Source organism: Ursus americanus, chromosome 25, assembly GCF_024610735.1.
Source record: "Ursus americanus isolate L20-20 chromosome 25, mUrsAme1.1.p, whole genome shotgun sequence".
NCBI classification, from domain to species: Eukaryota; Metazoa; Chordata; class Mammalia; order Carnivora; family Ursidae; genus Ursus; species Ursus americanus.
In genome coordinates this window covers 1,911,382-1,931,974 of record NC_142151.1, presented here as the reverse complement: position 1 = coordinate 1,931,974, position 20,593 = coordinate 1,911,382, and the positions used below count along the sequence as shown (strand labels likewise).

General features: G+C 38.6%; 1 protein-coding gene across 8 annotated transcripts in view; it reads left to right on the top strand.

The window, feature by feature from the left end:
- Window positions 1-20,593, top strand: part of CECR2 (CECR2 histone acetyl-lysine reader) — a 172,351-nt gene that overhangs the window by 125,901 nt on the left and 25,857 nt on the right. For 5 of the 8 annotated variants that reach the window (XM_045775077.2, XM_045775101.2, XM_045775092.2 and 2 more), the window contains 6 exons: window positions 2,100-2,283; window positions 3,478-3,617; window positions 4,364-4,468; window positions 6,499-6,548; window positions 7,269-7,438; window positions 13,139-13,222. In XM_045775077.2, coding sequence (XP_045631033.2) covers window positions 2,100-2,283; window positions 3,478-3,617; window positions 4,364-4,468; window positions 6,499-6,548; window positions 7,269-7,438; window positions 13,139-13,222 — 733 coding nt within the window. The remainder of the gene's footprint in view (window positions 1-2,099; window positions 2,284-3,477; window positions 3,618-4,363; window positions 4,469-6,498; window positions 6,549-7,268; window positions 7,439-13,138; window positions 13,223-20,593) is intronic. The other 3 variants (XM_087855469.1, XM_087855470.1, XM_045775070.2) reach the window with 1 other exon arrangement.

The window sequence follows — 20,593 nt, the reverse complement described above, 5'->3', positions numbered from 1 at the left end:
GAAAAGGATATAGATTTATATGAGGAGGTTTATCTCTATACAAGGAAAATGAATTATCTTGGATTCTAAGCCCTCAAGTATCTCTTGGTAAGGTGGTATGGAGATGACTTAAGAAAACCTTTAGCAAAAGCAATGTAATTGAAACGGAGTAGGATAATAGGGCTATTGGAAAGGAATCTGAAACATGCACTTCTTTGAGTCAAGCAGAGGCTTTCAGACAGATTGTGGGCACAAAGAACAACAGTGTTTATACACATCAGTGTTTGCAGGACTGGTATGCTGCTGCTTCCTTTGCTTCACACTGGAATTAGAACTTCTCCTGGCCCTCGCCTGGCCCAGCCTGTCTCCTGCCACATCCCCCCGGCGAAGCTGCCTTTCTGAAAATTATCTCAACATCATAGATTCCATATTTTATTTTATTGCAGGAAAAACATGCCTTGTTATTTGGGGTATATGGTGTCCATTCGAAAGTATAGAAGGCATGTGGTAAAGGGATTTATTACCAAAGAGCGATTATCTCCATACTCCTTGCTACTAAAAAACAATTTTAAAAATACACCCCATTTTATTTTCAAATTCACCACTGCCACACTATCTGCTTTTTACCGCCAGTTTGAACTACTGTTTCCCCAGCTTCTCCCTCCTGAAGGGGCATCACTGGCTTCACATGGAGTGGAGAGAGGAAGCCAGTCCAGACCCACTGAGGTTCAAGCCAGGTGTTCATATGCCAGTGCTCATGCTTGGAATGTGAATGCTGCAGTCAAATCAGATTTGTGAGAGCCCTGATAGTCAGAGGTATTATGCTGCATTTTGATAAGCTAACATGTTCACATTTTCCCCAGTTGATGTATCAATACTAAGGAAATAGTTTCTTCTCTCTTTGAAAATCAAAATGTTTCATTATTTGCATAAGGCCCTTTTGATTTTTTTCCCATGAGTATTTCCTCTGACTTTTTCTACAAATATAACTACCCCAGATTGTCAGTCAACATGGTACATGCCTCTTTTTAAAATTACATTGACATATAGCTTCTTTAGAGCTCCTTGCTTACTGAGAGAAAAAAAATTTAAATCACACAATAGGTGAAATTGTACCCAGATTCGTTAATAGTTGAGAGGGGGTGGTGCCGGAGTGGCTCAATCAGTTAAGCGTTTGCTTTCTGCTCAGTCATCTCTCTGGGAGTCCAGGGATCAAGCCCTGCAGGGATCAGGCTTCCTGCTCAGTGGGAGGAGTCAGCTTCTCCCTCTCCCCCTCCTCCTCCCCCTGCTCATGCTGTCTCTCTCTCTCACTTGCTCACTGTCTCAAATAAATAAATAAATCTTTTAAAAAAATAGTTGAGAGAAAAACCATCTAACAACTAAATAGCTCTTTATTTTATCACATACAAGGCACGTTTGAGTACTAATGAAAATAAAGTTATAGACTTGCCAGTCGGACTAATCAGGAAAAACGTAAGTTGCCGTCAAACTGTCTTAAATGTTTCCTATAGAAAAAATCAATCTTCAGAATTTAGAATACAGTATTTTTCAACAAGCCTTAAAGTTTATGTAACAGAATATAAAATTATAGTTGCATATTGGAGTAGCTGCTTGTAATCTAGACAACTTTTTTTGACCATTAATTTTTAACCTGGAATATAAATAATTAGGCTAGGCAAACATTGAGTTTCTTTTTTTATTTGCCATCTCAGTTGTGGACCTAATTTTGAACTGCTATCCATTCATACTCTGTAGTCTCTTTAGTTGTATGAGCCAAGGTAAGACTTGCCTCCGTTTTACAATCTGTACCATTGGTTCCTGAAACTTTTATCTGTTCACCAGAATATGCTGTTCGTGGTTTAAAGTAAAGCAATCTATTCTGTGAGAAACCCTCTTAACATATTTATCTTCTTTGGAATTTGACAACATTCGGTCCAAATAGATGGTATAATAACACGAAGCTTCAATAGGGGCCTTCAGACCCTTTCTATTACTGCTTTTTATTTCCTGCTTTCTGTTTAAAATTTGTCAGCTGTCAGACCATCAGTTCTCTCCCCTTTTCACACTCATCCTTTGTATTTTATATTAATGTATTTTTGTGTTTGGGGCCATTTGGTCAGGCCTCAGACATTCCACGGCTACCTGGAGGACATCATCAACTACCGCTGGGAGCTTGAAGAAGGGAAGCCCAACCCTCTGAGAGAAGCCAGTTTCCAAGACCTGCCCCTTCGCACTCGTGTGGAAATCCTGCACCGCCTCTGTGATTATCGGCTAGATGCAGATGATGTCTTCGATCTTCTCAAGGTGCTTACCCAGCAAGCCCTTTTCCTAGAGCAAAAAAAAAAAAAAAAAAAAAGCCAGCAATCAGGGTATAAAATCTGAAGATATTAAGAAAAGGCAGAGTTAATTGACAATAAAAATGTATACAATGACCACTATAGCCAGAGGAATCCAAGCCATACATTTAGACAGGTGACTATGTGTTATTTTGGTTTAGTTTCTAGTTTGGTTTTGTCTTTACATGGCTAAGTTCCAGCTGACAAAGGAACAGTCAGAGGCACCTATTTATTCTCCCTGTCATCAGCCAAAATTGCAACTAAATTAGCCACTGGATTTTATTTCCTGAGTTCTAAAATTTGATTTAGCATAACCGAAATATTTATTGAAAACTGCGAGGACTTTAACTGATGTGCAGGTGAGGTTCACCCCTACCACACAGATCCATACGTACACATACATTACAAAAAATGTGTTGGAGAAGGAAGATGTAGATTATCTTCCCCCTTATTCTGCTGTTCTCTGTTTTAGAAGTCTGTCTCGGAGGGTGTGGGCTGCTGCTTTTCACTCATAGGGAGGTCAGTGTCTAATGCTGTTCAGTCAGAAATGATTCAGTGTGTTGATGACTTCTCAGTTCAGCCCTCTCATGGACACGGCGTAAAATCATTGTGCAATTTAAGCAGGGTCTTTGCTGAGAACTCAAGTTCTTGAATAGCAGTGGGAATGCCAAAATAGGTCAGACCCTGGGGTAAATTGGGAGCTGTATTGCTGGATCTCAGCTAGAATAAGAGGTTACTGTAGGTTACGATGGAGCTACAATAGAGGCTCACGTGGGACGAAGCTTTTAACAGCACTGGATTCTGCTCTGTTGTAATTGTCCGTGCTTTCGTGGATGTACACATAAATCCAAACCAGATGTATAATATGTTCATCAAAACTCCTCTTTGTTTTTTGTTTTGTTTTGTTGGTAAAATGGGGCAATGTTGGGGATGGGAAGTATTTGAAATATTTCCATATGCTGCTCTTCAGAGAAGGTACCATCTCTCTCTGTTTCCCATTCTCTCTCTGTTCCATATGCCCTGATTGAACGCCGCATAAAATGCTTAGGCATTTTAAAATAGGGGGTGTATATGACTATAAATTTTGAATCTTCTTTGGTTTTCTCCTGTTTTCTTTTGTTTCCTATTTCCCCAAACCTCTTTTCCCTATACTTCTACCAAGGGTTTGGATGCAGACAGTCTCCGCGTGGAACCATTGGGCGAAGACAATTCTGGGGCACTCTATTGGTACTTCTATGGAACACGAATGTATAAGGAGGACCCGGTGCAAGGAAAATCCAATGGAGAACTCTCCTTGAGCAGGTATAATCTTTGAGGTCAGCGTTGTGATAGCTACTGTACAAAAATACATCAGAATTTTGCAGCACAAATTTTTTTTTCTGATGAAGGAATTAGATATAACAGCATGCCTGTCAGGAGTTGGCAAGGAGTTATTTCATACAAAAATAAAAAAGAATTCATAACACAGCCTCTGCTATCAGAGTGGCGAAAGATCCTGTTGTTGGAGATGAGGTGCTTGATTTGAGGTGTTCAAGGAGTCCTTCTGCCCTTACCACCGACCGCTTTCTACAAGTCACCAGCAGTGCAGTCACTCATGGGGGCAGCTGTCCTTTTGTAATCAGTTCTTGAGGACTCTGTTTTTCTACTAGAATTAATGATCCGCTGCATCAGTATAGGACCAGAAGGACCTTAAAGAATGCCCAAAATGTGAGCCTTCTTAACTGATGAGGAGACCTTATTTCCATAGTGTCCCAGGATGATGCTGCTGTCTTATTTTATTTAGGCTTCATTATTGCTGGGGGCACTGTTAACTATTAAGGAAGTATTAGTTCATACTCAGATTTTAATATTGTAAAGTGTTGATTTTCCTTGGTTGCACATGCTAATAAGGGAAGACAGGAAGTCATCTCGCTCTTGCCCTGTGACCACTGCATTTAAGCCTTTTTAGTGAACTCATGGCCAGAAAAATTGTAGTTACTAATTTAAAAAGTATATGTAACACATCAATTCTATTACAGAACATTTTGATTTAATATACTATTTCTTAGGGAAAGTGAAGGACAAAAAAATGTCTCTGCTGTTCCTGGGAAAACAGGAAAAAGAAGAGGAAGACCCCCAAAACGGAAGAAACTACAGGAGGAGATTATAGTGAGGTAAGACATTCGTGTTAGTCTGTGCCAGTCATAAATCTGCATGCTTAGAAGGGACCTTAATTTCACTTGTTCTTTCATCCCTGATTTTCCCTTGTGCCATGGGAAGGATATGGGATTTAGATTATAGAGACCTGGGTCCGAATCCTCATGAAATTACTGAATGTGCACTAGGGAAGCTCTGTCTGCATGACTTACCTCTCTAAGCCTATTCTTCTATTGGACAATAGGGATACTGCTAATAATAAGGATTAGGTTGAACAGGATAATGAATGTGACAGTGTAACAGACTGAAAACTGTGTATGACCCACAGAAAGTGCTCAATATGAATTAACTTTTAAAATTGGTTGTACCACACATTTTTTCATAGGAGTGTAGAGTAAGTTAATTCTGATTTAACCCTGACTAATAATCAGCATTTTAATAGGATTATATATCCCATATAAGTTTAGGAGTTAATTCTTTCCCTGTAAGCAGATTTTAGTAGCAGATATGATTTATTGTATTTAGAATTTAGGATATAATTTCCTACAATAAGGAACAAGTAAGATCTTGAACATTTTTATACTCTTTATTTTATATTTAACTTTAGCAAGGAAAAAGATTCTGTTGTATTTGGGAAATTTTATTTTATACATTATGCATGATCTTTTAGGAAATTCCACCACATGATTCTTAATATAAGAATTTTGAAAATCTGTCCTATAATTGTATAAATATACTTTCTGGAAGTTAGGTCATATTCTTAAAATTTCTAGTAACAGAGAACAAACCAAACCCTCTACATTGTAGAACTGCTAAATCCAAATGCTTGAAGTGAGCCAGATTTCTTGTTGTTGCTTATTAACTACTAAGAAGTATTGGTTTCTAGGAATCCGATTAAAATAAATCAATCAGGATTTGATTTTTTTTTTTAATTTAAGAATCAGTGTTCCACTTAACTTTCCAGAAATTTGACTACAGAGTATAGCTTTCCTCCTGTCAGTTTTGTGAGAAATACCCTGGAATCATGTTCTGTACACAGGACATCTGTTGCAGGATTTTGTTAGCAATCTACATCTTCTTACAGATTCAGAAAGCTGTTTTATACCTATCTCCGTTTCCCTGTTAAGTACTAACACTTAAGGTTGGGGATATAGACTCATTTTAAGTATATGTGGACTTGTACTACCCTCTACTGGTGATTTTATTCTGTAGAGCTCTGTATCCAGTACAGTAGGTATATATTTTTTAATTAAATAAAACTTAAAATTCAGTTCCTCAGTCATACCAGCCACATTTCAAGTACTTAGTAGCCACATGTGGCTCATAGCTGCCATGTTGGACGGCGACAATACAGGACATTTTCATTCTCACAGAACATTCTATGGAATAGTACTGCTCTAGATAATTGAGAGCAAACAGAAGTCCACGGAGAGTGACCCACATGACTCAGGGATACAAACAACAATGATGCTTAACACTATTGTGCTGAACACTTTTGTATTTTATAATTTAATCTTCAGCATCCTTGTGAGGTAGGCATTATTTATAGCCAATTTTACAGAAAAGTTTATTAACTTTCCAAGGTCATGTTGTAAGAGGCAAGCCTTGATAGGGGCAGTCTGACATGAGAGCCTGTGTTCTTAACTGCTGCCTTACAGGAGGTTAAACTAAATATGCCTTAGCTTCAGTATAGCCCTGATCAGGGAGGAGGACATTAGAATCCCTATAGTTTGGGAGGGAGGAAGGGGTATTTAACTGTTAACACTTAACTGCTCTATTTGATTTCCAAAAAGCTGTTTTAAAACCTAATATTTTCCTGTTACGTAGGATGTTACCATTACATTGAGTTGCTGTGTTATCAGTTTTCCCCCTCTCTACCAATACACCTACATTCTGGTGTTCCTTTACTCAGTCATTCCTCCTCCTAACTTTGTCCCCTTGAAACACACAGTCCTGGCATTTACATTAATTGGGTCTAACTTATGGGGGAAGCACAGAACAGTTTTGGACATATCTTTAATTGGTGCCTCCTTTTCCTGTGTTTCAGTGAAAAGCAGGAAGAAAACTCTTTGGCATCTGAGCCACAGACACGAAATGGTAATGACTTTTGTTGGAGTTTAGAAAAGATTAAGTAAACATGATTGATTTATGTTACGATGGCAGCTCACTTTCCAGAGTCCTGCAGAGCAGCTAAGATGAATGCAATATAACCTTCTCATTAGCCTCTATGCCCTTCTTCAGTTCTCTCTTCGTCATACTTCACCTGTGCCCATCTCTCCATCTCGTTGATAACTGGAGATCGTCCCTTGTGCCTTCTAACCTTGGCACGGTGGAAAAGGCACCAAACACTTGGATGAATGAGCAACTTGTCAGAGAGCTGTCTTTGTAATGTAAAATGCTATATAAGCGAGTGTATTGGTTTCCTAACCTAGAGTTCAGTTCTGTAATCCAAATTGCATGAAACTGGGAGGGGGTAATATCACTTTACAGTATGTCAACATAAATGAGACAAGGAAGACTCTGCAGAAGCTCAAATCAAAACCATTTGAATAAAAAAGTGTATTTAAACATTTCTAGGATATTAAAATCTGTAATTACAAAGGTCACAATAGTTATATTTGTATTGCTATTAGGCATTCTTAATTTTTTGGTGTAAATGTTGTTAGTAACAGGATAATCAAAATTATACATTATCAACTTTAAAATCCTATTTTTGGATTCCCTCATTTTCATCATGACCCAGGGTAGAAATGAGAATAAATAAGAAAAAAGGTCCTAGTGGGATCTATCTAATGAACCCATCCTTTTCGTTATTAGGGTCCCAAGGGCCAGGTCAAGGCACTTGGTGGCTCCTGTGCCAAACAGAAGAAGAATGGAGACAGGTCACTGAGAGTTTTCGGGAGAGGACCTCCCTTCGAGAACGGCAGCTCTATAAGCTCCTCAGTGAGGACTTCCTGCCTGAGATCTGTAACATGATTGCTCAGAAGGTATGCAAACGGATGATTCCTCCCCTCTGCATTATTTAAGGATGATTCATTAGAGTTTTTGAGTGTATATTCGCTGTCTCCTGGAAGTGGTACAGCCTTCACTCTCATTTGGAATGTTAGGATGGGACCTCATGCCACCCACTCTCCTTCGCTATGGATATTCTCCTTACCCCACGCCGTCCTCTGTGACCCTCACTCCCTAATACTTCATATGACTTTTCAAAGTCTGGAACCAGATTTCCTTCTCTCATAGCATTCCCCAGGAAATGTTCCTGGAACCCCCCCGGTAGATCTCCTATCAGCCTATGCATACTTCTGTATATAGGCTGCTTTTGGGGGGGGGGAATCTTCTCTCCCACTACACAGCAAGCTCTGAAGAGTATTTGTCTCTGTCGTTCCAGTGCAGCTCCACATGTGAGCTCTGTGTGCTGCTTTCTCCGGCTTCAGCACGTGGTAGTTTCATAAACCTCGTGTTCTGTATTTTCATCCACGTGCACTCTAATGCATGCCTTCTTTGAGCATCTTTCCCCCTCTACTTCCCTACCCATTTGAATGCTACTCTCCATAAGCTGTCCCTGTTTCTCCCAATTTTAGGATTTTCTTCCCTAACATATTTTCTCATTTCTTAATTCCGTTTTGAGTTGTTTAAGCCCTTTTGTGTTAGGCACCATGTCTTACCGTTTGAAACCCCACAGCACCTAGTGTAATGCCTTTTCTATAGTGGATGCTCAGTAATCATTCACTTTGCTTATTTCACATTTCAGTAATTCTAATACTTCTGATGCACATGTTAGTAGAAACAGAATAATTTGACCACCTGCCAACGAAATCTGTAGAGAAAGTATAAATTAATTGCTGCAGTACCACCAAGGAAAAACAAAATAAGATATATAATATTTTATTGTGAATCCAATGATATTTATAACTTTTAAGTAGGTTGATGCTTTGAAAGGATAATTACAGAAAGTCACCATGCTCTAATAGTAGGATCTTATAAATAGCATTTCAAGAATTACATTTTCATGGATGAGCAAAAAAAATTGCATTTCCCCATTAGCGCATACTTAATTCCGTATGCTATAATTATACTTAAGTTTTTGTGACCTGCAACCCACCATGCCAGTTTTTCCAGGAATCAAAGCACGTGATCTGATTTTCTTAAAACTATTATGTGGAAATGGTTTTTATAACTTTACATGCATAACATCGTATATGACTTTATTGATACAACTAATATGGCACATTAAATCATCTCTAAGGCATATGCCCAATCTGCTTAAACCTTCTTTTATAATTTCTTCCCTTTTTTCTTTTTTAAGATTTATTTATTTTAGAGAGATTGTGCGCAAGTGGGAAGAGGAGCAGAGGGACAGAGAGAAAGAATCCCAAGCAGGCTCCCCAGTGAGCACAGAGTCCGATGCAGGGCTCCATCCCAGGACCCTGAGATCATGACTTGAGCTGAAGTCAAGAGTCGAACGCTTAACCAACCGAGCCACCCAAGTGCCCCTGCCTTTTTTTTTTTTTAAAGTAATCTCTACACCCAACATGGGGCTTGAACCTATGACCCCAAGAATAGGAGTTACATGTTCTACCAACTGACCCAGCCAGATGCTCCTATAATTTCTGCTTTTTTACTGCAGTATTCAACCTAAGATTGTTTTGAATAGGTGAACAAAGGGAAAAAAAACTTATAAGCATAAAACTGATGGTTTTGATGCAAAAAAAATTCAAGGGTTGATTCTTTGCAAAGAAATAAAAAATTAAAAATGAAGTAAACCTTAATTGTAATTTTGAAGGAACATGAAATTACAAGTCAAACAATAGTAATAATAGATTTGTTATTTTGGTTTTTTTTTAAAGATGTTATTTCTTTGAGCGCGTAAGAGAGGGAGAGTGCATGCTCAGGAGCAGGGGCAGAGGGAGAGGGAGTGGGAGAAGCAGACTCCTCTGCCGAGTAAGGAGCCAAGTGGCTTGGGGCTTGATCCCAGGACCCTGGGATCGTGACCTGAGCCAAAGGCAAATGCTTAATGGACTGAGCCAGTCAGGCGCCCCAGATTTGGCATTTTGAAAAGTGTATAGTGCTCTAAATTTGCTAACCTTAGTGAAGTGGGGTATGGATTACAAAAATAAGATAATCTAAATTGTGCAGTAGAAAATCTTAGGAGACCAGTAATTAGGGGGAAGGAGTTGTCACAAAAGGATCCCATCAAGAGCTCCAGAAAGCATTTGGATTTATTCATAGGTAAATTTTCTAAACCATCAAGAAAAGTTAACTTTCAAACATATCCAAAATGAGGGGAAAAAAATGGGTAACACCCCTTGCTCATTCAGATAGAGATATCCTAGATTCCTCTTCCTCATACAATTAAACACACCCTCTTCATTCAGTAATATAAATGTCAAGTCCTTGATGCTAACAAGTAAAAGTCAAAAGAATAATAATTTATAACCCATCACAGTTAAACCTAAGCTCCTAATACTGATAACATGGCCTTGGAAGTTTTATCCAGTGTGAAAATGCAACCAAAAAAAAGTAAGAGGCAAAATATCCTAATATTTTGCCTGGAAGAATATAATGAATCCGCTTAGAGTAACTAGACATCCTGCATCAGAATCACTTTGCACACTTACCTTAAAAGCTCAGATTCTTGCCAGTGTACCACTCCCAAACTCTGCAGGATTGTAAAAAGCATTATCTGTTAATATGTAGTTGTAGTAGAAACTTTTTAGGTGATTTTATGCATACCGAAGTTTAAAGATCACTGAAAATAATCCCATTTATAATAGCAACAAAACAAATTTTCTGTGAAACTAACTCAAGTTGTACATAGTAGATAAGAAAGAAAAGCAAAAAACTTTTAGTAGATACGTATTTTTTTTTTTTAAGATTTTATTTATTTATTCGACAGAGATAGAGACAGCCACCGAGAGAGGGAACACAAGCAGGGGGAGTGGGAGAGGAAGAAGCAGGCTCATAGCGGAGGAGCCTGATGTGGGGCTCGATCCCATAACGCCGGGATCACGCCCTGAGCCGAAGGCAGACGCTTAACCGCTGTGCCACCCAGGCGCCCCTAGATACGTATTTTTTATACGTCATGTAAATATGTTAAGATCTCTCTGTTCCTGGAAGGAAAGAGTAAGTTTAGATATCAATATTCAGCAAGATAAGTTGAGATTTATTGTAACGTTAGCCAAATCCCAGGATAATAAAAATTTTCCTCCAAAATAACAGGTGGATAGGTATTATAAGGCAGGAGTGGCAGGAGTAGTTGGAGGACTAGCCCTATGTATTATATTAGTGCATAACTCAGCGTGTTGGAAGCATTCTGATGGGACCTTCATTTACTAGACCAGCTTATCATAAATGATGTGCTTAAGGCAATAGAAATGTCTCAACTCCTCACAATCTTTGCGGAACTTGGCATTCAGCATTTAAGGTATATGTTCATCAGTAGTTAGTTGTGATGTTTTTACAAACCTGTTTGTGTCCATTGTACTTGTTATAGTAATTACAGAATTAAATATTATGAAACCAATAAAATATGAGCATAAAAATTTCTTTTAAAAAAAGATTTATTTACTTTAGAGAAGGAGAGAGAGTATGTCGGCGGGAGGAGCAAGCAGACTCCACACTGAACAGCGAGCCCATCTTAGGGCTCGATCTCATGACCCTGAGATCATGCCTGAGCTGAAATCAAGAGTCAGACACTCGGGGCGCCTGGGTGGCGCAGTCGTTAAGCATCTGCCTTCGGCTCAGGGCGTAATCCCAGCGTTCTGGGATCGAGCCCCACATCAGGCTCCTCCGCTGGGAGCCTGCTTCTTCCTCTCCCACTCCCCCTGCTTGTGTTCCCTCTCTCGCTGGCTGTTCTCTGTCAAATAAATAAATAAAATCTTTAAGAAAAAAAAAAAAAAAGAGTTAGACACTCAACCAACTGAGCTACCCAGGCGACCCTCTAAATTTCAGTTTTTTTATTAGTAAAATGAAAGCTCTTAAAAACTTCACAGTTTTTATGGGAATTAAACAAAAGAAACCATGTCAGTGTACTTGGCATAGTACTTAGTTACCAATAGGCACTTGATCCTTCCCATTGTTTATGGCTGTAGATAATTGATGAGAAACTTCAGTAGAAAACTAAATCCACATTTCTCACCAAAATAAATGCGAGTCCAAAGAGAGTTAAAACAGATAAAATAAATCTTGAGAGCTAGTGATAGTTCCCTAAACGTTGAAATAATAAAAGAATCAGAAAACCTGCTTTGACCATATAAAAATTAAGCTTTTATGGTAAGGTTTGAACGAAGACACAAACTAGTAAAAGTATTTGTTGCTAATGTTACAAGCTGTAATATTTAGATGGCTTACAAATATTAGGTCTTTAACAAACGAATTGACTAAGAGTACAGATAATTCACACAAGAGTCTTATAGAGTAAAGTGGTAGGGAAACAAATTCATCTTCTGTATCAAGAATACCACTTTCCACATTAGTAACTTTGATATGGCAGAGTTTGGGGTCAAGTTGGTATTGGGCTCTGTTGCTGTTAGTATGGTAAACTGCCACAATACCTTGGAGAGTTCCATGGTAAATTTTCACATTTATTTAAAATTGAAGAGCTTTTCCTCTTGGGGTCTTGAAGCTCATAAAAGAGTTGCTCATAGGGGTGGTTGAGGAAGCTGCTGTGGTAGCTGTTGTGAAACAGAGGGTCGTGACACACTTTCACAGTTGCATTGCTTGCATTTGTACTGCGACCTAATCATTCTCAACACGAATGCTTTCTAAAGCTTCTCTTTAAATCTACCACATTTGCTTTGCAGTATTTTTGTGTTGTATAAACCACATCATTCTGTTGTTGAATTTTTTTTTTTCTGTCCTTTGTGCCCTTACCTCAGTTCTTCAAGTCTCAAGACTTTGGATTAAGTGGTACCAAAACCAAACCTGGGTAATGCTGATACTGGTACTGAAGCCAAAAAATTACTCAACTGCAAAGCCTTTGCTGACCACCTCAATATAGGTTACAGTGGTGAAGCTATGGGGCTTATTCCACAATAATTCCAAAACTTATGCTGACCTTAAGTAATTGTTTAGTCTTAGACAATTTGCAGTACTCCATTCTTGAAATGTCCTGTAGTGATTGCCTTCAAGGTCTTAAATTTTCTCAAGGCTCTCATCTTCTCCGGCAAACTCTCTGATTTCTAGTCATTGAGTCTTTTTCCCCACTTCTGTCTTACAATTTGGTTCTCAGCCTGGGCAACTACTTTCACTTCTCACTGCTGCCACTGAACTGCCTTTTAAAGGGGAGGTCTACCTCCAGCTGCTCATGATGCCCTCTTTCAGAGCCATTCCCTTCAGCGGAAGGCGGTAAAGCATGGCTTTCCCTTGGTAATTTGAAGCAAAACATTTTTTTTTAATGTTTAAACAGTTAACGGTGTTTCCTGCCAGTGTTAAAGATTGACAGAGGAGACCCTTAGTGTCTACAAGTTTTTTTGTTTTATTTTTTTAAGAGAATAAACTGGCTTGTTACCTTGTGAAGTAGAATAGTCATTTTTACTGACTGTCCAAACGATGCCTTTGGCTCTCAGCTTAGGTAAAGCCATCACCCGTGTGCCTTAAAGGCCACTCTTCTCCTGGCAGCAGCAGCAGCAGTAACTGAGAACACCCTAATCTGTCTTTTCCTTTCTTTTCCTCACTTCTAACTATAGGGAAATCGTTCACAGCGCACAAAGGCAGAGTTGCAACCTAGGTGGATGTCTGACCACCTCTCCGTCAAATCCATCAAGCGAGAGGTGAGTGTGTGTGAGAGTAGAGAGGAGTTTTCAGTGTTCAAAAGGATTGCTCCATTTTATTTCAGGTACTCCTTTTATTCCTACTTTTTAATTTAGCTTTGCCTCAATTTTTAAATCCCAGACCTTTATGGAGCATTCTTACGTGTAAGATGCATTTTTAGAAAGGGAAGGAATTAAAAAGTACGACATGAGGTTGTGCTCTTTTGGATCTTACAGTTAATCTCCTGGGATGATAAGCGTATCCATATTAAATCTAATATAAATTAGAAGGATAAATACTGTAATAGAAATATATGTAGTAGAAGTTTGTGGGTGCAAAGATGGAAGAAATTAGTGGTGGGCAAAGAAAGGGGAGTTGGGACAAGCAGAGCTATATTTCTCCCGAACCTTGCAGGATAGCTATGATTTTGGTGTTGGAAGAGTAATGTACAAGAGTAATTTAAACAAAACACAGGGGCAGGTTAATATATCATGTGGTCAAAGAAGAGTGTATATTTGGATTTGTGTCTGGCATATAAGATACATTGTAATACATAGTGGAAGAAAATGCTGAAATGATCAGATTTTGGAGTCCCCTGACTATCAAGCTTATCTTTAATAGGCAGAGAGTAGTGAGTGAGTTTATGTCATTAGATCTTTCTCTTAGGAAGGTATCTCTTTGGTTACACCATGATAAATGATTTTTAAAGAAAATATAGAAAGTAAGAAATCAGTTAGTGAGCAGTATACTTGAAGCAGGAAAGAGCAGCGGAGTCCTTGCTGTTGGAAATGTGGGTCTAAAATGGAGGAGATGATGGGGATGGGGTGTGGCGGGAGAGGTCATTAGAGAATGGTTGGTGTGAGGGTCAGGTGGCAAGAGGATGACTAGTGAATAAAAGTTCTCATGGATTATTCGGTTAGTTGTGGTTTTGAGAAATATGACGATGAAAGAAAATAAATCATGAAAAAGTAAAGAGGAAACAGGATTGAGGAGAGCTTGTAGCAGTTTCCTTTTTTTAAGATTGGAGATGTAGCGTGGATATGAAAGGTGGCCATGAACGAGAAAGAGAATATATGTAGCTGAGTCTGCTAAGATGATGCACTTACCAGGCAGGGTCCTGCCAGGGAGTAGAAATGTTCCCATTTCTCCGAAGTTAAAGACGCAAGCTCTTGATGGGATAGGGAAATATTAGTTCACGTTGAACGTTCCTCTATCCTCTGAAGGGGGTAGGGTGTCAGATGGGCGTGGGACCTAATGAAGACACAATATTTGGTCAACAACTAATGTATTAAAAAAAAGTGTTTTCCAGTGTCCAGGAGCCAACTATGTTCGGGTATTTTCATTTTGTAACCTAGTTTAGAGTAGTTAAATGACTTTAGCATCACTTGGAGGAAGGGACAGAATTGATACTTACATTTACTGAGATTTCAAAATTGGCAAGGTAGTAATGGAATGAGGCCCAAGGAACTGGATTGCAGGTGATGCTGCTGTATTGGATCCTGGAAGTCAGGTACAAGAGGGCACTGAAGGAAGGAGCCAGGAGGAAGGGAGAAGTGGTCACAGTGCACGTGCCTCACTAGCAATCTCTCTAGATCTCTTTTCCCATTCTGTGAAGATTCTAGAAGGGCTCCTGTCCTCCAACACCTCCGTTTCCTCACTCTTCCTTTGCCAGAGGTTTTTCTTTGTTGCTGCTGATCTCACTCTCAAGGCCAGACTCCATGCTGGCCGGTCCTCGCATTCTGTACTTCTCAGCCTTGTAACTCCTTTTAGCCGTATGTCCCGTCAAGTACTACATAGCTTGTAGTCTTAGAAAATATGGCCCCTTCTTAGTGTTTCCATGACTCTTAAACTGAAGTGAGAACGTGGATGTTTAGTATAGACATCTTGTCATTAACTAAATATATTCTACCTTGAGCCTAAAGAAAGGAAAAAATTAGTTTATAAATTTTTATTTACTTAAATACATTTGCATTTATCCTTTATTTCTCTTTTTCAGTTCATAGATGTGTTCTTGCCAGTAGGTAAATTGCCCAACACCTAATTACCTTTGGATTGACAATTCTGTAATGACTGACTTCAGTCTCCCCGGTCTCTCGTCTCCTATAGCAGTCATTCGATTTGGAATGGCCTTTGGTCATTGGTATCCAGCCATCATTCTCAAGCGGTTTTCTAGTTCCTTTCGTTTTGTTGTGTCTTCTCCACTTTTCTTCAATACCTTAACAGTTAACACCTCCTTGAAAGTTCTCTTTCCTATTTTGTGTCCATTGCCCTGGTCCGAGTCCTAAATGCCCTGGTGTACATTTCAGGTTGCATAGTAATCTGAATACAGACCAAAAGGATCTTCGTGGCTGTACAAGCTTAGCTGCAGACACTTAAATTTCTTATTTTAGTTATTCTTGGCAGCGTTTCTCTTTTTTTCAGCTGTCTTCAGTTTTAGATACAACTAACCATGGTGTTGCAGAGACCCGGAGTATCTGCTCCAGTACCCAGTTATCCTAGAGAAAACTTAGACGTGGCGTGAGCTTTGTGCATTTGTTTAAGCAGAAGAAAATCTTCAAACCATTAAAGCCTTATAGGCAGGCTGTCTGACCTGCATTGGTCATCCAGGAGTCCAATCGTTTTGCCTCAAAAAGCCTTTTAATTGTGACTCCTGGGGAAAATAGGAGCGAAGGGAGGTAGTGTTTCTTAACTTTGGGATTAGGGCTTCATTGGTGAGTTTTGTCAGGAGACTGTGGACATCGCTGTTGCTAGGGAGCTCTTTGTGGTGGTATCGTCTCAAGTGTGCTGCTAAAGTTGGCAGGGGTGCCAGGGTGTCTGGTAACCTGCCCTGGGTGAGGAGGGAGCACGGAAGGGGGGTCCTGGGCACTGCTTTAACCAGATTCTATTTGTAATATTTCAGAGGATTTCAAAGTAGTGTTTCTAATTAGCTTCTCGTTAAAATCCCTCATTGATTCTAGGTGGTCTCTTTCTTAATCTATAAAAGATTTAGATACCACCCGGTTTACAACTGACCCCTTTTAAAGAAAAAAAAATTGCATTGCCAAATAGCCTAAGAAGTTTTGTTTATCTGTTGAGTTTTTTGTTTTGTTTTTGTTCATCTGGTTGTACTTGTTCTTTAAACTATTAAAGTTTAAAACACTACCAAAAGTGTCTCCAGGCAGTGAATCCTGTCTTTTAGTGGTATGTTCATTAACACTGGCTTTACCTAGGGTGGTGTACTGCTGAAACTGAGAACAATAACTTTTAAAACAGACTCTTAATGCACTACGTGGACTTTTTTTTTCAGATGTGTATGATGCAATTTATATAAAATAATAATTGTTGAGTATTCACATCAGATAAGAACCGCTGAAATTATAACACATGATGAAAGAGAACCACGCACCAATTTACATTCCCACCAACAGTGCATGAAGCTTTCCTTTTGTTCACATCCTTGCCAACACTTGTTATTTCTTGTCTTTTTAATGATAGCCAACCTAACAGGTGTGAAGCAATATCATCTCACAGTGGTTTTGATTTGCATTTTCCTGATGATTAGAAATGTGGAGCACTGTTTCATGTACCTGTTGACCATCTGTGTGTCTTCTTTGGAAAAATGTCTGTTCTGGTCCTTTGCCTATTTTTAAAATCAGATTGGCTTTTCCCTGTTGATGAGTTTTTCTAAGATGCTATGAATTTAAGTTACTCACCTATCGTATCTTATGTGCTTAGCATAAATATTAATGAATTGGGGAAAAAAGCAACTGAATAGATACATATTGTATGAATCCCATTTATGTGAAATCTCCAGAGCAAGTAAATCCACAGAGACAGAGCAGATTGGTGGTTGCCAGTAGCTAGAGGAGTGGGGAGTAAGGACTGGCTGGTTAATGGGTTCAGTGTTTTTTTGGGGGGGTACTAAAAATGTTTCGCAACCTAGTGTAGGTGGTGGTCATACAACGCTGTAAATATACTAAATGCCACTGACTTATATGCTTCAAAATTGTTAATTTTATGTGAATTTCACTTGGAGTTTTAACAAACTATATAGAGTAAGTTTTACATATTTTTAAATGAAGTAGGGCCTCTGATTTAACGGCAATTTTTTACATCTATAATTATCCTAAAACTTTAAGGTTCCTGCTTCATTGTTAGCAAAATAAACTATTCCTAATCAGTTTTTAGTATCTCATCTAAAAAATCAACAAGTTCTTACCTTTGGGTACTTTAACATATTTTAATTTTAGACTTTTTTTTTTAAAGCTTTTATTTATTTATTTGACAGAGAGACAGCCAGCGAGAGAGGGAACACAGCAGGGGGAGAGGGAGAGGAAGAAGCAGGCTCTTAGTGGAGGAGACTGATGTGGGGCTCGATCCCATAACGCCGGGATCACGCCCTGAGCCGAAGGCAGACGCTTAACGACTGAGCCACCCAGGCGCCCCTAATTTTAGACTTTGAACAGGGAACACATAGCAGAGGGAGTAAAACGTTAATAAGAGCTACATCATTTTAGAATATGTCATACTGGTTCATTTCCCCGGTTTACTTGGGAAGGAGTTGTTCTAAGTCCAAAAGAATTTATACGGTCTTATAGAAAACTTGGGGGACTATATTAGAATACTGTGGAAGACATAGTAATGTCACAATTCACAAATCATCACTCCTACATTTTTACCTATTTGCTTCAGGCCCTTTCTCTATGCATTCATTACAAAACTGGCATCTTATTGAATATTATTATGTTGTCTGTGTTTTTCATTTAACATTGTGAGCATTTTCATATTTCATTAAGAATTACTCAGAACGACAGCTTCTTATTGGGGCACCTTGGTGGCTCAGTTGGTGGAGCGTCCAAGTCTTGGTTTTGGCTCAGGTCGTGATCTCATGGTCGTGAAATCGAGCCCTGTGTCAGGCTCAGTGCTCAGCAGGGAGGCTATTTGAGATTCTATCTCCCTCTCCATAAGTTTTCACCATTTTAAATAATGTTGACTCGAACCTACTTAGAGAAATATCTTTGCCTGCCTATCTCATTTTTACAATAAAGTCATAGAAGTGTAATTACTCTGTTCTTAATATATATACACAAATTCTGCTCCGGAAGACCTGTGCTGCAACAGATTGATAGTGTTCATTTTACCATATCTTTACAAATGGATCGTTCTTACCTTTCACTGTTTTGTAAGTGAAGAGGCTTTTTTACTTTTCTTTTTGATCACTGATGTGGTTTTTATCTTCTGTGAATTTTGTATTCATGTTCAATCTGTTTTGGGGGGAGTTGTTAACTGATTTATGTTGGGTTTGTGGGCTTTTGTGGGTTTTTTTTTTTTTTTTTTTTTTTGAGAGAGTGTGTGCAAGTAGTGGGGAGGGACAGAGGGAAAGGGAGAATCCTGTGCAGGCTCCACACCCAGCAGGGAGCCCAACGCAGGGCTGGATCTCACAACCCTGAGACCATGACCAAGCTGAAGTCATGTTGAACACTTAAGTGAGCCACCCAAGCGCCCTATTGTTAATTGATTTGTAAGACATCTTTACGTATTAAGAATAATAAATTGTCATATTTGTTGCAAAAATAATTATATAGATATCCTTAAGATTTATTTAGTTATCTATTTTTTTCCTTTCCCCCCTTCCATTGACTTCAAACATGAAACACCTCCCATGTTTATTTACAGATGACTTTTTGGTGACTTAATACTTCATTCATAAGTCATTAACGTGAATTTCTTTAGTCCTTATTAAAACGCTGACTCTATTTAATATCCCCTTGTACTTGTTGAAAGAAGAATACTTCACATGTTCTCACCTGCTATCCTTTGGAGGGAGGGACAGAATGTACATACATTATGATTTATATGTAAATAACTTATGGCCTCTATACGTGTTTTTTCTATTTTCATTGTATCTGACATATATTTAGAAAGTAGTACGATTTTATTCAGATGAAATAATTCTTTTGACCAGCTTAGCTTTCCTCTGTCTCTTCCCGTTTCTCCTGCTTGGAGTCACTGTACAACTGAAAGGGACAAAGACAGTTTGTTTTGGTTTGTTATATAGTTCCATCATAACTTCTGAGCTGCGTAAAGATGTTGCCAAAAAGGTTGAAATAATGAAGGACTTGTGGGGTTGGGAGTACTTGTGTAATGGAGAGAAGATGCTTAACTAGCATTTAGGACGCAATAGCTAGAGATAAATTCTTCAGAAGAATTTTCCTTAATGTCAGTAGCCTCCCTCCCCATTTCAGAAACAATATCTAGCATATCTAAACTGACTGCTCTGGTTACAGGATAAAGATTTTAGGGAACTTTCTTTAGTTTTACAGTGTTAGGTGTGTGATAATGGTTGATTTTTGGTTTATTTGGGTGTTATGGGGTTTTGTTTTGTTTCCCATTTTCATCTCCTTCCTTACTCATTTTGGGTTTTTACCTTGTAGTAACAAACTCTTTTAAACTCAGGCTCATAGAATTTGAACAGTCAGGTGACTTCAGGAAGGTCTGCTATCCAGGCAAGACCACTGCCAAATTCTGACTCAAATGAGAATCTGAACTTGGTTCCAAAGACCAGTTTCAGTGTTCAGTGAAGACTTGTCAGGGACTTGGAAATGTCAATCTGTGTTGTCTCTTCTCTCCTCTTTGAGACCATTTTTGTAATTCCCACGGTACCTTTGAAAGTTTATCTAGGACAGCAGATTCTTAGATCTTCTTCCTACCAATAAGATCTGTGAAGAAAGGTTCAGATTCCTAAGTAAGGGTTATCTAAAATGGGATAATTAGTGTTATCTTTTCTGTTAGGGTATCGTGAATTCTCCCTTCGTTAATATGGGATTCATTTTTTTGTCTCTGCAACTTAGGCATGTTCTCCGTTTCAGGCAACCATTACTACCTCTTCAATAACAATTTTTTTTGTAAACTTCTAGCTTTCACATCAGCACAGAAGTCAAGGGAATAAATGAAAATAAATAATTTCAGCCCTAGCTTCACTATTCTGATTTACAGAATGGCTCAGAACTAGTTATATTGGATAATATGAAGAGTAAAACGTTAATAAATTATGACAGTAATGGTCCTGTTTTCCTTTATCTTTGTTAGATTTCTTAGGCAATCACTTTCCCAGTGACCAACTGAAATCTTTACGTTAATGTCATGTGAAAAAACAAGGGAAAATGTAGCCACTCTAATTTTACCAATTTCTGTGCAGTTGCCTTTCTCTCTTCTGTGTCTTAAGGCAAAATGGTGGCCCCTCCCACCAAAGTCCCAATTTTATTCATTGTTTTATTTGTAAAGTATAAATGTTAAGGGTTTCAAAGTCTTGCACGTTGAAATTGTGACCCTGTGTTCTTTCATCCTTTTTAAAGTTTATTTAGATGAGAGTACTTTTTTTTTTTTTAAGATTTTATTTATTTATGTGACAG